General features: G+C 44.8%; 1 protein-coding gene across 1 annotated transcript; it reads right to left on the reverse strand.

The window, feature by feature from the left end:
* Positions 1-294: 294 nt before the first annotated feature.
* zranb1b (zinc finger, RAN-binding domain containing 1b) lies at positions 295-16,693 on the reverse strand. The gene is made up of 10 exons (XM_079559601.1): positions 16,174-16,693; positions 13,723-14,777; positions 8,200-8,387; positions 7,481-7,634; positions 6,613-6,684; positions 5,665-5,863; positions 5,209-5,329; positions 4,256-4,385; positions 2,215-2,444; positions 295-1,447 (listed from the first exon to the last, which is right to left on the reverse strand). The coding sequence occupies exons 2-10, from the start codon at positions 14,687-14,689 to the stop codon at positions 1,226-1,228; spliced, it is 2,283 nt and encodes a 760-aa protein (XP_079415727.1). The 5' UTR covers positions 14,690-14,777; positions 16,174-16,693; the 3' UTR covers positions 295-1,225.
* Between the last annotated feature and the right edge of the window lie 1,091 nt (positions 16,694-17,784).

The following is a 17,784-nucleotide window of genomic DNA, read 5'->3' on the forward strand; positions in this document are numbered from 1 at the left end:
AATAAACAAATGCAAACATTCACGGCAAAAAAAAAAAAAGTAAAGTAACACCGTTTTTTTCTTTTTTGTCGACTTTGGTTTTTGAACGTTGCAGTCTCTCACGACGGCTTCATCTATAAACATAAAGATGGTTTGCACGTAAAGACAAGAAACAGGCGTGTACATGAAGTGACCGGACGTGTACCATGAAGAAGGAGGAGACCCAAGCAGAAATAACGGACATTTAATGTGTTTCATCTAGCTCCCGCCAAAAAACAATAAAGCACCAGAGATTTGTTTTTTTGTTTTTTCTCAGGCAATCCACTTTTGAGGTACTGCAACAACGAAAGTAAACTTCTCACTGATGGTCGCGTTCCTCACAGCAACAGTGTTTCTGTGCAACTTTAATGTCTTCATTGAGATCTGAGAGAGAGAGAGAGAGAAAAAAAAACGGAACTCTAAACCACAAAAGGAAGGGAAAAAATATACAGGAAAAGTCCAAACTTTTTCTTGCTCAAACAATAAATATATGTGGATGAAAGGTGAGAACCACACACAGTTCGATCAGAATGGTTGTGTGCTAAATCTTGGTGAGAGTTAGCTTGTAAAGGGAACAACCTCCCTTTCCCAAGAGCTTCATATATGACCTTAAATTCAAGCAACAATATTTATATAGAAATGTCTTAATAAATGTGCAGTGCTTAGTAATAAGGATTAAAGTCTATTATTATTATTTATACATCTGTTTTCTCTAGTGGGCGTCCTGAGCCGCACGTAGTGATATTGGCTTTGTCCCTGCCCGTTTCAAAAGAAGAAACAACTTATTACAAACATCAAAATTTTGGAAGTGTGCTTTCGTCAGTGCCCCGTGTTCAGCTGTAAAGACTTGAATCGATGCTGGTAGAATAATTCCTTATAGTTTCTTTTTTTTGTTTTTGTTTAAACAACCACATGCATTAACATCTATAGATAGAGATTTTCCTTAGTCCCGTAACATTTGCAGGTCATCTGTAAACTCGTTCTGTAGTTTCTTCTGGTCAGTCTTGCGGTAAAGTGTTTTCGCAAAAATAAAATAAAAAAAATAAAAGTCCTCTGTCGTGGCGCGAGGCTTTCACAGTTTGCCCGTGTCGGGAGAAGGTGAACCGAACCGAAACTGAAACTAAAAGAAACGTCAGGGAGGGTTTGTTTTGAGAGTTTTTTTTTTTTTTGTAGTGTCTTCTTCATCTCCCTCCCTCCGCTGCTTCCGTCACTCCTCGTCGTCGTCGTCCTCTTCCTCCTCTCCGTCCGACAGGGAGGCGCAGGGCCGGATCTGCCTGTAGCCGTCCAGCCACTTCTCCACCATCTGAGTGACCAGCGGGTGGTTCCGGCGCCGCGAGCTCTTCTGCAGCGCCACGAGGACGCCCCCTTCGGTCACGCAGCAGTCCAGCCACTCGCGCAGCAGCTTCTCCTGTTGCTCTTCATTACCCATCTGCACAGCAACACAACAGGAATCACTCAAATGGGAACAAATGGTTTACTCCTTTCTAGCTCTCACAACACCTCCTGCACCTCCCGGTTGTTCAAGCAATTCATGTTGATTATTTATTAAATGCACATCTATCTACTGAAAATAACAAATAATCAACATGAAAACACTGGTCTCTGCCCCGTCTGAGCGTGACAACATCATCATCACATTGTACACTCTAAAACAGCCGCCATTACAGATGATGATTACCCACACTTGCAGGAAATTACCATTTCAGAATAGAGCTGTTCTGTGAAATGGAACAGTTTTAATAAACACTGTCTGATGAAACGATGTTCTCGACTTGCACAAACAGGAGACTGACAAATTACATCGTCACATGGTGCAAATGTAATGGCAGAATTAGATACAAAATGCCAATAACCAATTAATATACCAACAGTTAAACAAGCGAACCAGGAAGTTGTGGGTGCGCCAATCAGATGTAGATGTTTGTTTGTGACATCATTTGGATGTTACTTTGCAGGTGTTAGCCATACACATGCTTAGGACAGGTTCATTGTATTCTAGTGTGGTCCTGATCCAGTTGAATTAAGGCGGGACTAACAGACGGTGAGAATCAATCAGAGTGATGCTACGCCTCAGCCTAAGCGGACATGGATTTACTTAATTAGTCTTGAGAATTAAAAACAAGCTTCATTAGTTACAGTAACTTAATATAAGTCAAGTGTATCAAAGAAAGATGTCCGCCCGAGAATGGTACTTACTTCCTGCGCAGAGAGGAAGTGGATGTGCAGCAGCTTCCTCTCACTGTCCACCAGCGGCAGGAATGTGACAGTTACATCATCGTCTGTGTTGAGGTTGGCGCCCGCGCCTCGATTGTCAAAGCCGTCATTCTCCATGGCGACCAGAGCTGAGAAGTGGCCGCGAGTGTATCCCAGAGCGATGGGGCTCTTCCAGCAGAAACTCTGCTCCCATAAAAGGGGCAAGTACACACCTGCAACAGCAGGCTCTGGTCAGAACAATATACAACTGTACATTTACTTTAAGGAGGTCATGATGTGAAAAAAAAGGAACTAACACACTCAGATGTATCGTTGTGAGACATCCTACAACATCAATACGAATGTCAACATCACACTCACTTAATACAATAAGTTTGTATGTTCTTCTATTTACTGTCAATTTTTTGTAAATTGAAATTCTACACACTTGAGGTTGGGGCAAGATTTTTTTTTCTCCAAATGCTTTGAATATTATCCTGTGTACGATGCTTCTAAACAGTGTTGAACTATGACAGCAGGGGGTGCTTTACTAGAGGCATAGGGCTATTCCTGTTTAGTTGGTTCTTCAGAGAGAACTCATTTTAAAGACAAAAATCAGCAGCTGTCATTTCATTTGACTTAAAGGAATAGGCCTTCATTTTTAAATACTGAGATATGTTCTTACCTTAGCTTAGACGAGTTGGTGCATACCTGTCTGGTCTTTACGTGTGCCCTCATTCACGTAAACAAAGCACAGATGGCGTTAGCATATAGCTTCTCCTCTATGGACCCAAACTGAAGTGAAGTTAGAAGCGACCAGGCTCTTCCACGTTTTCCCTATTTAAATACAGTTACATGAGCCTTTACATGATCCATGTATAGCTACAACAAATTGTCGATTTTCTAAGCGGATAAAAAGGGCGTAGTAATATCTTCGCACTTCGACTTAACTGCTCTGACGTCGAAGTGCTCCTGGTGTTATTACACTTTACAATATAGTTCCCCTTTTTATCCGCTTAGAAAATCATGTTGACATGTTAAATTTGGTGTCACAAGGTCAAAGGCTCACGTGGAAGAGCTTGGTTGCTTCAAACATCACCCCGGTTTGGCCCCATAGAGGACAGGAGGAGAGGCTATATGCTAACACCCTCTGTGCTCGGTTTACATGACTGAGGGCACATGTAAAGAGACCAGACAGCTACGCATCAACTTGTGTAAGCTAAGGTGAAAACATATTTACGAGCTGATGTTTTTAGTAAAAATGCTACTCTTGTCCATAGATTCCACTCACTGACACTCCGCAGGTAAACGGCGGGCCAACAGCAGACTGAGATTAAAGACAGCGGGAGAGCACTTGTGTATCTCATTTCCTGAGTGGACAATAGTCGACGCTGTTTGCAGATAAAAGTGGAGTAATACGAGGCCAGTGTCTGCTCTGCTGTCCCAGTAACCATTGTGTGTGTGACCCCCGTCACCTGGTCAACTCCGCATTTACATGAGCCCTGGGTGTACGCTTTGCATCCAGCCCTTGGCAACAGTATCCGCGCGGCTCATCCGTCACACAACCCTGCCCCGCAGAGCCTGCACCATCGCTCAAATAAAACCACAATGTTTTTACTGAGTGTTCTCCCAGTGCCTAGACTTATGACTCACATAGTTTATAACCACGTCCGTCATATTCAATAGACTGTTATTAAAGGCTATACATTTCTTTTCTATTGGCAAATACTCACCTTTCAAGAAAAACAATAAACAAAAGGAGTTTCTGAGCCCACTGTATAGCACACACTGCACATAGACTTTTGGAGACTAAAATCTCTCTGGAATGACCACATTAGGCCAATACATGCCGCAAATACCAATTAGAGACACTTCCGGGCTGCAGTTATGCCAGCAATGTCAGAAATGCAGACGCATGTAGACTGTGGTCATTTTTTTTTTTTTTACAAAGAAAGGAGTTTTTCTTGGCACCAACAGCAAGCTCTGCAAGCGCTCCTAACAGATATCTGAGCTCTGCGTCAATTAGCTCTGAATGCAAACTTACCTTGAAAACGGGTGTACCCCAGTGTTTCACCACGGAAACTTTTGTAATACTTCACTCCGTAGACAATTATGGGCCGACGAAGTATATGTGCAAGAACGAAAATGTGGGTCTGCTCCAAACTAGACCCCGGCTGCAAGACAAAAAACAAAACAGTGGAATCAAAAACAGAATGTCAGTGGTTGCACCTTTCACACCCTCCATGATAGCGTACAATAACAACCATCCTAACCCTTGTTGTGTGAGTGAGGTCACATGTGGCGCAGGAGAAGTGCTGATGACAGACAGGATGCACTTAGGAAGGGCAGGACACATTAAGGAAACACTGGTGAAAGCTTTAAGCCTTTAAAGTCTTACGTCACGACACGACCACATTGGGAGCTTAGCGTGCCGTTAACATTTGCACTTTAAGTTTGTTTGTCCTTTTTAAGCTGAATATTTTTGACATTCGATAATTGCGTGGGATTCTATAAAAGCCACTTCTGTGCTTTAAAGCTTTTTCCTTCCAGTCATCAAGAAATACCAGGTGTGAACGGGATGGCACTTTCTGGGTTTGACGTGGAGTCTAAAAATGCGTTTATCTTGTGACTTTTTGCAGCTGACAATTCATATTCACTGCACAGATGGTAGGATGAGAGAAAGTAGCTTTTTTTCTTGTTTGTTTCCCATTTTGCCTGATAACCTTTTTAATGATCCCACAACATGGTATTCATTTGTGGACTAAGCAAAAATGTTGCTCTCCAGCTGGAGCAAACACGAGCTGGATCCTCTTGCAAAACGTTGCATCAGTTTTTTCTTTAACCTTAATCAAATGTGTTGCTAATGCAGATTAAAATATCTGATGTCTTTGCCAAATTAGCCCTTTGGTTTGTGTTACATCGTAGTTCTAGTGTAATAGAGATAGTGACAGTACATGTGTGTGTGAACATATAAATATGATATAGATGTGGCCCCACCTGACTGGCCAGAGACAGGATGAAGGCCCAGTCCTCCTGCCACTGCTCCTCTCTGAGGGAGAAGTGCAGGCCGAAGCTCTGGGAGTACCACGACTCCCACTCCTTCCAGCGCGAGTAAAACCTGCACAAAACACATTTACAGCTCATTGTGCGCTCACAGCTGTGGGATTACAGTCGGCCTGCTCCACAGTCTCTCTTGTGGTTTAAGCTGGATGGCAATTACGTCTCATTACGTCTAAATAGTCATTTTCTCATCGAGGAACCCGCAATTTCAAACAAAGAGACATGAGTCAGGCGGAGCCAGGCTGACGTACTGTCATTCCCAGGAGTTTCCCAATTGAAAAATATGGCGACTATGAGGCGACCGCTTCAACATGCACTTTTTGATTTGACGCTTCATTAAGCCCAGACATCAAACTGCTGCATGTCCTGTGGCTGGTTTCATGTGGGCCTCACCAGTGGGAGCAGTCGTGCAGACTGTCATGCAGCGTCTTCCTCAGGACAGAGTCCTTGTCGTAGATGCCCCACGTGGCCTGGAGCACAGAGTCCAGCAGACAGTCTCCAGCCGTGCGGTTCCACAGGGCGTACAGGCGACTATCCAACCGAGTGCCCAGCTCCAGGGACCAGTTTATGATGGGCGCCTCCTCCTCCAGTTCTGAGCACAACAAAACAAGGCCAAACTTGTTACAGCAAACACTACGCCACTTGAACATCAGCCTGTGTGTAACAATGTGAAAACATGGTCAATAAACACAGGCAGCACTTCTTAGAGATGGCTGGGGTTCACACTTCAAACATGTTTATTTGATGGATTTAGCTTTTTAGTGAACGCGTAAAAGGGAAGCATATAGGATTGCTCTAACACAGGTGTTATCGGGATGATACTGTTACACACCAATCCTTACTGAAAGCATTTGGTCTACACTAACAGTCATTTTGCTCATGAGCGTGGTTAAAGACTTTGGAGGTGGCACTAAACGCCGTGTAGTATTGATGTGTTAATGTGGCAGGAGGACGACATGTGGAAGTGCGCTCCCATCACTGTGCACAGATCTAATGCATCGTAGAAGTCAATTAGGCTGATTAGGGCCGAGGCAAAGTCATGCAGGAGATAAAGACGACTCAGTCTGGCAGGGTGACAAGTCTGAGAGTGCAACCGTGTTGGCTCTGAAAACAAGTAACACAACGCTGCCAGCTACGGGCACTATTCCCATTAGGGTAGAGGAACAGGGAGGTTTACTCTTACAGTCAGAAGCCTTTGCATTAGAGACATGATCCATCAGATCTATTCATTGTTGAAACTACTCGGAGCGGGGATATTTCTCAAAGTCAGTTATCAGTGCTGCCCTCCAATTATGTCACATGAAAACTAGGAATAAATGTGAGGGCTTTGTGAACGCTTACCTTTTTGGACATCTCGGTCTAACACCTCGTCAAACAGTTTCTCCTGAACTGCTGGAGGTAAATCTTCAATGTCTGGAAGAAGAAAAAAAAAAACATACCTGCCTTATAAACTTTGATTATCAAGTGGCAAAAAGAAGTTGAAACATTGTGTTGTAGCTGAAGCTCGTGTTTTTGTTTTCCTCACAATGGCCGCTGGCTCTCTGTGCAGGCCCAGAGCTCTTGTCGACAGTAGCTCATTCTTCGGCTAAAATAAATGAATGCATTGACTTTGTGGAACTGAACAGAATGCCTCTCTATAGTGGCCGGACGCCAAGGGCCGCATTGTCCCCGAATACTCCACATAACACAAATCCGCAGCTTTAGCCACGAGCGCCGCGCAACAATTATATTCCCGCAGAATGTGAGGAGAAAGTGTGGAAAATAATTAATCTGCTTTTGTCCTGGACAGCGTGCGAGGGACAGCGCGGAGAGAGAGAGAGAGAGAGAGAGGGAGCCAGAGGTTGCCTTCGTCTCCTGGCAGTCGCGCGCAGACAAATGTAGCATTATGTCCCCGCGGCCCAAGAACAACAGGCAATTTCATACAGCGCCAGTAAACAAAACAAGCGCTCTGTCATACGCTCGGCGGGCCAAAGAGAAGAGCTCGACTGCAGCAGAAAGAAAACTACACTCTGACCAGTACACTCTCCATTTGTACATGGTGGTGTGTAGACGTTGTGAGAAATGCATCATTATCGCAGCGGAAGGAAAATCCCCCACTTGACACACACGCCGCTCATTTAGCAATCCTCACTTTCCCTGAAACCAACGCGCTTACACTTTCCTTTCCTTTATGATGGTGGTTCTTTTTTTGTGAAAAGTTGTGACGCACCTGCGGGGAGGGTGAAGGTGACCAGGTCGGTGAGGAAGTAGCAGGTGAAGTCGCCTTTACGCTGGTGCAGGGAGGCGGCCACTTCGCGGCGAATCTGCTCCGTCAGCTCCGGGCAGACCATGGCCGGGATACACTTAGCTGCCTGTTGGGACACCTGCAAGAAGAGGACGCACGTTAAGGCAAGCGTGTCAAGAAGAAATACGCAGGCAAAGGGACTGGAAATAGATGGCGAGATTTGAAATATGTGGAATTATTATGCAAAGACGGGCAATGCCCTTAAGTGGATAAATAGACATAAGGTCTGAGTTAGGGGGGCGCTAATGTCCAGAATATGATTTTTTGGGCGCTTGCTGCCGTGGTGTGCCTCTGTCTCCTCTATGCGCCCTCAGGAGAAAGTAGGACAGTGACGCTGTGGGAGAAAGAGAGAGAGAGGTGCGTGCAGATAATCTGGGATCACGCTCTGACAGGGAGAGCGCTGCTGCAGCCTGTGCCATATTCTACACAGTTATTAAAACCAATACTGAGAATATCTAATCACAAATGCACCAATACAGAAAAATGGAGGCACAAAGCGAGGGCAGGGATCAAGGGAGATATTTTTAGCCGTCAAATTAGCCGTCTTCAAGCACCGCTCAGGCAAAGCTCGCGTCTCGAGCAACTTTCTCAAGATAAAGAGTCACTGTGCGTCTCTATGAGCGTGCAGCCTGGAGTGTACAGACCTCTGTGAGCAGCACGGCCAGCATGTCCTGCCTCTGGAAGCGGATGGCTAAGTGAACCAGCGTGAAGCCATCGTCAAAAGCGGACGGCCGATTCAAAAGGCGAACCTCGTCTGCCGTTAGCTGCCGGGCGATGTCTCCTCCCGATGACTTGTAGGCCTCCACAGCTGCCAGGTCGCCCTCCACCACACCTGCGGCCAAGACCAAAGACCGAAGTTAGTTACAGTTACAGCTACAGTTACAGTCAGGGCGCTATGGCTCAAATACACGAGGTCTTCCTGTGGTTTTATATGTGAAATCCACCAACCTATTAATGCTTGAGACATTTCTTCACTTTCAGCTTGGGGTAATTACCTCAAATCCAACAAGAGCTTTAGTTAAGCACCGGTGTTCTTAATATTATGAGTTGGAGTTTGGGAATAGATACAAAGTGACTTATCCAGAGTGCAGCCTTGTGCAGGGAACATCCAGTGCTGCAGCATTAGAAATCTGCCTTATCTACATGGTAACTGCTACTCCTGACAGGTTTTTAACTCACACAGAGGTTGAAAAAAACTAGACCTAAAAAGAAATTGCTACAGAAAATCAGCAAGATCTATCAATTTAATAAAGCTCATCAACGGTCCCTGTAGTACGCTCTTGCGCATTTGGCAGCATAAAAACACTGGTGCTCTTTTGTCCATGTCAATAAAGACCAAACACAATGCTGCGGTGTGTGAGTGTGTGTGTGTGTGTCTATGGAGATGAGTGAGAGAGAAATAGAGTGGGTGGAAGGCCTCACAGAGAGAGACAGAGAGATAGAGAGAGAGAGTAAGAATCCAATGGCAGGAGATCACAAGCGCTCTCCACAAAACAGTCCATTAGAGTGGGTGTGAGCGAGCCCTGCAGCCACTACTGTGCTTACGCTCAAGGCGCAAGTGTGCAAACAGGCCAACACCTGTAAACGAGTTCCGAGATAAACAAAGATGGGAGGAGAGGCATTGAGTAGACATGCATAAAGGAATACTGGCTAAAATGAGGCTTGTCATAGGAGCTCAAAAGTTCACAGTGACATCTGGTTAAAATATTAGTTAGTATTAGCCAGGATAATATCATCTTCAATTTGAGGTACGGTTCTTCTTCTCCCCACTTACTCCAGGAACCCCTGCATGTTCAACAAAGAGTCCCCTTCAGTGCTAAGATTAGCTTCTTTCTTAGTCCAGTGTTGCAAAGTGATGGTAGTAAACTTGAAGGCACAAGGTGAACGTGGACATTTTCTGGATCGAATCACGAATAAACATTGCCCATAGATTCATATCGGCCCGTGCTCTCCAAGCAGAAAATCAACAAATGTTTTCCCTGATCATTATTTGGAAGTGGTTGGATTTGCAAACCTGCCACATTCATCTCGTGGCGGAAAGGCCTTTCATCTGACCGACATAAAGCACTTCATTTTTAATACGGTCACCACTTATGAGACAAGCTGACCTTTTCATGTGTGCTGAGAGGTTCACGTGGATAGGCCCAGCGAAATTACAGAGATACTAATAATAATAACAATAATAATAATAATGCATTAGCCTCATATATATCGCTTTACAATTACGTGCCTTATTCATTCACACCATACTCGATGATGGCTAGTTATGTATGTGGCCACAGCTGTCCCAGGGGTAGACTGACGGAAGCGAGGCAGCTAATCCGCACCATTGGCCCCTCCGACACCACTGCATTCACCCAGGCTTCCTGGTGTTCCCAAATGGTCTCCAATTCAAGTACCAACCAGGCCTTGCCTTGCTTAGCTTCCGAGATCTGACGCGATCGGGCAGAGCAAAGTTGGTATGTTTACTTAACCATAAACCAAGTCAGAAATTAAGTATTTTGATTTTTTAATGACTAATAGTAAATGGACTCAACTTGGAGCTTTTCTACCTTTACCAGGCCCAAAGCGCTTTACAGTAAGGAACCAGTCACCCATTCACACTCTGATTCATACACCAATGTACGCAGCCACTGGAGGCAAGTAGGGTGAACGACAGGTGCCGGAGCTGGGATTTGAACACACGACCTTCCGATCACGAAACGACCCGCTCTTCCAACTCCCACCTTTGCCCCCAATAGCATCCTTAGCTGCCCAACAACTCAATTTGAAATAATAGGCCGTTTATAATGTTGTAATGTCGAGTGAACCCAACCGATTTGAGAATGTTTTTAAAAGCACAAGGTCACTCGTGCCAAGGACTTGAGCGCTTAATCAGTCAAATCTCTATCCTCAACCTGAAGTTAGATCGCTGCGCCCTCCAAAAAGTCTAGTCCCAAAGCCAGAGGATAATATTGTTACAGCACGTCGTTTCAACCAAAAGTATTGTTTTTGACAAAGTTATCAGAGAAGTGCGCACTCAGCGGATAAATAATTCAGAGTAGCCACACATTTAATAATCATCCCGACAGAAACGGCGCTGTTGACTGAGGGGGATTTTCTGATCCAATGCAGCTCTAGTTCGTATTCACCTCAGGCACAATCCGCACAGGTTTGTTTGGAAACGGCACATCCTTGTATTCTGGCGTGCGTTTCCTCCTGAAGACCACGCTGCCGTTTCCGTTTGACATCGTACACTTTGAAGTCGTACGGCGATGCGTTCAGGAGCTGATCTGGCTGTTCACGAGCGTGCAAAGACTCTGCAGATCACCAACATTGTGCAACGGTAACATATAGGGCAAGGCTGCGCTGATAACGTCATCCCCAGGGCAAAGGTCAGCGCTTTTCACCTCCCCGACAATAACAATGACATTATCTGGCCCGGTGTGTGTATACGGGGGTATTTTTAGCACAGCGTGTCGAGCGGGGAAATGACTTATCCAGGCAGGGCCCACTTTACAAACACGACTGGAGATCAGCGCACACAGCCGGAGAACCAAAGAGTCAAACACTGGGATATTAAATGAACTCAACTTTCAACCGTTTCAATTGGATAATAGTATCTGACCCTCTGTCCAAACCAGGCGCTGTTACTGTCAATTAAAAAGAGACTAGCGGACAATTGCGATCGATTTGATTTATACACAATTATCTGCAAAGCGCGACCTACAAACACTGTCCACGACTCCGCGTGCTTATTTTCGCCTCTTGCTTATCTAGTGACATTTTACAGTGACGTGCAAAATGCAATCTCAGGCCATTTCCAGAAAGGTTATCTGTTCATCACCACAATGTACTAAAACTTCTCTACACTGGGTCAACCTGAGTCCAGCAGAAAAAGAACATCCACTATAATCATTTTAAATAAGTTGAGTCCATTTACCATTTGTGTTTTTCCAGGTAAAAGTTTACGTTCAGTGAGCAAACTGGCCCAAAATCAGGGTCTCCCCTTAAAGTGTATGACAGGTTTGAATGCTTTTGAAAATATGACTTATTTAGATGGATAACATCTGTTGTAAGTAATAATTATAGTTTAATTTCAGTGAAGCAATTTTACTGCAGAAATGTTGGGAAGTAAAGTTATTTTTATTGGATTTTTAAGCTAATGACAGGAAGTGATTTTATTTAGTGATACCTAGTGATCTATCTCTTTGCCATGATAGAGGTAAAGTTCCATAGCAGTTTGACTCCCGCATTTCCCTTCAACATAACACGGTTGTCACGGTAACAGTTTAAAATAGTTTGCCTCTAACTATGTCACTTCCTGTCAGTATCTAATAAAGGAAGTGAAACTATAAACATCACAAAAATGATCAAAATAAAGAAACCAGGGAAGACATTTTAGCAAAATGTTCAATGCAAACTATGTTTTAGCAAAAAAAAGTCTATTGTGTCATATGCACTTTGAAGGTGCATTATGCAACTTATAATGTGGAAAAAAACGTTCATATTAATACGTATTTGACCTGTCAGTGACCCGGGGGCTGTATAAGTGCTTAGCTTGACACCTTTACTTTTCATCCCGATGGCCCCAAGGACGCTCCAAGATCAGTTTTATTTCAGGTTTTTTAGGGTTTCTGGTAGGAATGTATACGTAACCATGGACATGGATTCATCAGCATTGAAAACCTACCAGAAACCCTATAAAACAATTGGTCCTGGACCACCCTAGGGGCCACTGTGATGGAAAGTAAAGGCGCCATGTTAACCACCCATAGAGCCGCTGGGTCACTGATAGGTCGAATACACATTCATATAAATACAAAAAGTTGCATAATGCACTTTTAAAAAGGGAAGGTTCAGATCAGACCAAGCAGCCAATCCTTTATAGTGTTACAAAGGATTGCACCCACTCACGTCAAAACAATGGCGTCCAGATGGGTACCGGGCCTCGAGGGCCAAACGGTTGATAAAAATGTGTTGCAAAAAGGCAAAGCTTCAGTGACACAGAGCCAACTATCAGCAGTCTCCTGTCACCTTTGGACTCTATCGTGTCCCAGAGGAATGAGAAGAGCAAACAGGGGCCGGGATAATAAGGCAGTGCAGTGCGACTGCTACGTTCGCATTCAAACACTTTGTGTTGGAGAAAAATGTACTGCAGAGATTTCATATAACTGGTGTTTGCAATGTTACATTTGTACAGAATCTATTTATTGAGGAGTCCATCCATTATAATGTGACAATCATTTGAGGTTGTTGTGTGCACAGTAGGTACAATACTGTACCTTTTCAATGCAAAGCATCCTGGGGCCTAATCACATAAAAACTGTTATGTATTGAAGGCAATCCCTTGGCCGTGGAGTTTACACACGCGACCCTACGGTTACAATCACTCAATACACGATACATACAGTAAGTAACTGGGACAAAGTGATGAGAAGAAGTGAGAAGAACAGAAGAAGCACTGGCTGGTTGTTCTTATAATATTTATCCTTCCTCCCACACGGCCTGCACCACTCCACAGTGTGGGTGGTTGGGCCCTTGCAGCTCGAGTGGGGACATTTTACACTAACTAACAGAAGACTGAGGCTTTGGAAACACTAGTACATTTAGTGTGCACTGTGCATGGTACAAAGAGATCAATTCAAACTACTATGGCGTGCTATTTTAATGTCTGCTTTTAGCCTCAAAGATTAATGAAGGTTTTTAAATGTTTTGCACTGATGTGATGTGCAAAGTTCAACACATACGACTACAGCAGCATGGATGTTTTATTCAGTTTTCTATTTAGGGTTCATCACTGCTGTCTCACAAAATAACACATTTCACTGTTCGGCGATGGCAGCAGTGCCATGTTCTCCAGGATGCTTTCAAAGAGCACTTTCTGATGCAGACTGTTTCCACCGAAACACAAACCAAACTGGATTATGTCTGACAGGCTGATGTGTGCTTACACGTACAGACCAATAGTGACCATTGTAGAAGGACTTTTTAAACACAATCCAATACTAGTACTTTGCCATTTATTGCAGAAGTGCATGCCACCCACTAACACTAAGAAAAAATGATCAAATCAAATAAGCTTTAGCAATCTAGTTGTATTGTATTGTCATACTTTACAATACAAATACATAGAAACATGCTTAACTAGAGGTAAGAAGAGTGCAGGTATCCTTTCTCAAACTTACCCACACAAGCATTGAGGAAGAGCCAATCAGTCCTTCTCATCCGGTTCTTTATCTGCTTCAGTTTTTTGAAATCCACTTGGAGTTCTTCTTTGCTGCCAATGCCAGCCCCAGATGCCAGTTCGATTCTCTGGAAGTCCATGTTGACGTCCGCTTCTCGTTTGGACATGGGGGGTGACCTCCTTTGGCTGCTGCTACATCCCCCCAGACCTCCCCCCACTCCCCCCAGCCCTGGCCCACCCGTGTGCCCGCTCATGCCCCGCCGCTTGTCCCTGTCCTCGTTCAGAATGGAGGATGGCGGCTGGCTCTCGGGCTCAGAGGCCAGTTGGATGGGCTCGGCCAGCAGGCTGTTGGGCCTGGGGTGGTCACACACCACACACTTCCGGGCCTTTGGCCAGTTCTCATACGTGCATGCGGCGCAGGACCAACGCTGTGCGTGCGTGTTGAGCCTGTTGCGGTCGTTGTACTCCTCACAGGGGTCTGTGGTGGGCGCAGGGGGCGAGGAGCGGCACCCTGAGCCAGAGGTCTGAGGGGACTCTGTGGGGCTGTGTGGCTGTTGGCTGTGCAGTCCTTGGTGGCTGGAGTGTTGTGGCTGTTGATGCTGCGCCTGTTGCCTCTGACACAGACACTGTGTGCAGCGGATGGCGCGTGGCCAGTTCAGATAGGTGCACATGTGACAGGACCACTTGCTGCTGGTCTCGGGGACGTCAGCGATGCGAACACGGGGCCTGGCACTGGAGTCGGGGCATATGAGCAGGCTGGACCCTCCCTGGGTCGGGCTGTTGCTGAGCTCTGCCGAGTCCCACTGGTGCAGACTAGCATCCAGAGCAGGGCTGCTCTTGAAGGGCTCCTCAGTGATGATGGCCCCCCCACTGGGCCTCTGAGCGCGGCACATGGTGCACTTGATGGCGGACGGCCAGTTCTCGTATGTGCAGTATTCACAGGCCCACTTGGCAGCCAGCTCGCTCATCGTCACTCTGCCGCTGTGGGAGGCTCCGCGCCGTCACAGGGCAGCTCGGCAGATCCACTCTCAAGGAGGGCACACAGCAAGCAGCGCACTGTCAAACAGAGGGCACAGGAACATAAGGCCAGCTTAACCACAGAAGGAAGCCATGTATGTTATGCAAAAGTCTGCATAAAAACACAATGATATAATAATAATGAACCTGAACCGAACAAAGATCAACAAAGTTTCACAAATGTTCCACCTAAGTCAAAGGCTCAACAGGGCTGGGATTTCATTCTTTTTACTTGCCGGGATCAGACTAGTCAAATTTGGGGGTGGAATATATTATGTAAACAAATAAAATAAAAATCTATACAAATATTCAATATATTGAAACTATAGGTTTGTGTACATTTATTCCATTTTGGCCTGTGGTGTATTTACTGAAGACACGCAAACATACAAACTTATTTTAGAGTTCTATAGTAGACAGGATAACATTCAGGAGGTCGCAGCAGTGGAGCTGTCACTTGAAGGGAGGAAAAAAACAAAACAAGCCCTGGCATTCTTCTCAACCTGACCGTGGCTTTAAACACATACAGTAAGAAGTTGAGACACTGCGCTGAGTGCATGTGTCCTACACTGAGTTGGTAACAGGAGACAAGGACAGATGAAAGCAGACACCCAGTGGGGAGGCGCATGACCGCCTCACTCACCCACTGATGCACTCCAGTCGACTTCCACCAAAGCCTCTTAACTATTGCTAAACGATTGAAATCAGCTGCAGCTATGTACTGTACAATGCCACAGCCTCGTCTCGTAGTACTGTATACACAAAGTTGTAGTATCTGGATATACTGTGGAAGAGACTGTGTGTAGTGTTTGCAGCACGCCTCCAGGTTTACCAACACGGAGTGAGATTCCACACAATATTGAGAGGTGCTGCCCTCCGCACTGAACAACAGGACTGCACAGCTTGTGGTATATATATATATATTATTTTATTTTAGTTTGTTGAGAATGCTCAGCAGAACTAAATCCTTTCACACTTTTATTTACATGACATCAATATAGTTCACAGCTACTGTCAATAATAAAACATATTTGCATCTTTTAAACGTCCCCTGTCTCTCTTTAACAATAATATCACAATACGGTTATTTTTCATAGAGCTGTTGTTAATATCAAACAAGTTAGAAATATGAGTTAGCCCTCGAGCCCATAGTTGAATAATAAACATTGAGTGTAAAAATGTCTCAAATATAATACTATTTTGTCTTCATACTATTCCCAACACGTGAAAAATGACAGCTTTATCCTGAAAAGTACCAAGCTAACGTTTGGTTGGGCAGAAGTCCTCAGTTGAGCTAGCAGGCTGCTCGCTAACATTACGGGATTATGTTATGCCTCTCTCCGCCTCTGTGTTTTTGGAGAAGGGCCTTGGACGACAAAAAAAAAAAAAAAAAAAAACTCAACGAGGTCAGCGAGCCTCGGTAGTCGGAGCTTACCTTTGCCTGTCCGTGTTCACGCTCCCCCGTTTGCCACCAAAACACTCGCAGCCTCCCCCTGCGGAGACGAAGCCCACTCACTGGGTCGACCAGAGCCGCATATTTACTTGTCGCTGGGCATTTCAAGGTCCATACATTTCCACGGAGCGACAAACCCCCAAAGTCCCGTCCCTCGACCGTGCGCGTTGACGCTTTATAGCATTTTGGTGAGTTCCCCGTCCTCTGCACGCCGAGCGGAGAGAGTTTAATGGCGGCTCACGGGAAGGGAAACCGCCGAGGTAGGCCAGGCAGGGCTAAAAAATAATACACACACGGAGCCAGGCGAGCACATAGCACATAGCAGCGAGCAGTGAGAGCCCTGGGCCGTGTTACAGTGAGGCAGGGGCAGGATTTACCACCTGAGTCTGCCAGCCAATCTCATTGGGCCATTCGGTGTATTCCTTTGCACCGGCCAATCAGCTCCCGCGTCTCTCATTCCGATTATTAAAAGGCTCAAAGCAAAACAAGCGGCAGCCTCTGTATCTACGGCGACACTGTTTTTAGGCGTACTTCATTTTTTCCCCCCTCCACGATCTGTAAGTCACTGGTCAAAGATGTATTTACCAGCAACTGTCCAATCGGGCTCGGTTACATCTGTTGCAAATGACCACGTGGTATTGCCTCAAAGGGATAGGGATGAAAGAATGATGTCATCGTAAAAATACTGCAGCAGGCAGTCTGCAGTCTGCATGACAGCAAGCTACGCTTTATTTTCAATTATCAGTCTGTGACATTGTTTTTTTTTCCTTGTTCCATTATTGGAGTTTGATGCTGGATTTGGTAATGGGGGTATGCCGTCATGTTTACAATAGAGGTAAATCTGACTGATAGTAGCAGTAGTAGTACTAGTAGTAGTAGTAGGTTTGTGCATATAAACAAGTAGCTCATGCGAAAAAGGATTGTAATAGCCCACCACCTGGTCTCGGAGATAATAAAGACACACGCAGGAAAATCACGTTTCATTTATTAATCTTCAATTTTATAACCATATCATCTGTGCTCTTCCACAGTTCTTGGTTTATTTTTTGTCAGGTGCACAAATCCAGAATAAACCAAGATCTTATAGGCTATAGTTGCAGCATGAGAAGTAACTTTCAAACGCCTCTTTATCCCCGAACAGTAGTAATACAAGGGATTCTGTAACTCTATCAGCATTAAAGAGTCTACTGATATAAAAGACCAACAAGTCAATCGAGGAATCTGAGGGTATTATTGATTAAAAAAAAACATTGGACCAGTATAAGGAGCTGATGTTCTATTACCACAACACTGAAGGGGGCAAGCGTATACAGTCAAGTGTTGCTGAAATACCCATGACCTTGTCTCCTGCACAGCATATTCCTTAATCATAATATGTCCAAACCTCCATGGATGTACTTGAAAGAAAATATCAATTAAGGTTTACATTTGATTCTATTTGGTGGAGCGTCCCAACAGGGCAAGTAAAACAAACCTAAGGCAGATATGACCTACCAAAAATGTATACAAAAAGCTTCTCATTCCTCAAATTCACCTTATGACCAAAATGATGCTGTTTTTCGTTTTAAGATGGCTCACACAACAAAGGCATTT

This window comes from Gobius niger (genome assembly GCF_951799975.1).
Source record: "Gobius niger genome assembly, chromosome: 7".
In the NCBI taxonomy this organism is placed as follows: domain Eukaryota; kingdom Metazoa; phylum Chordata; class Actinopteri; order Gobiiformes; family Gobiidae; genus Gobius; species Gobius niger.

Coding starts and splice junctions, on each gene's coding strand:
- zranb1b (XM_079559601.1), bottom strand. CDS start 14,689: ATGAGCGAGCTGGCTGCCAAGTGGGCCTGTGAATACTGCACATACGAG. Junction 8,388..13,722: donor CTTCCTCAATGCTTGTGTGG/GTAAGTTTGAGA, acceptor TCTTGGCCGCAG/GTGTGGTGGAGGGCGACCTG. Junction 6,685..7,480: donor CACCTTCACCCTCCCCGCAG/GTGCGTCACAAC, acceptor TTCTTCTTCCAG/ACATTGAAGATTTACCTCCA.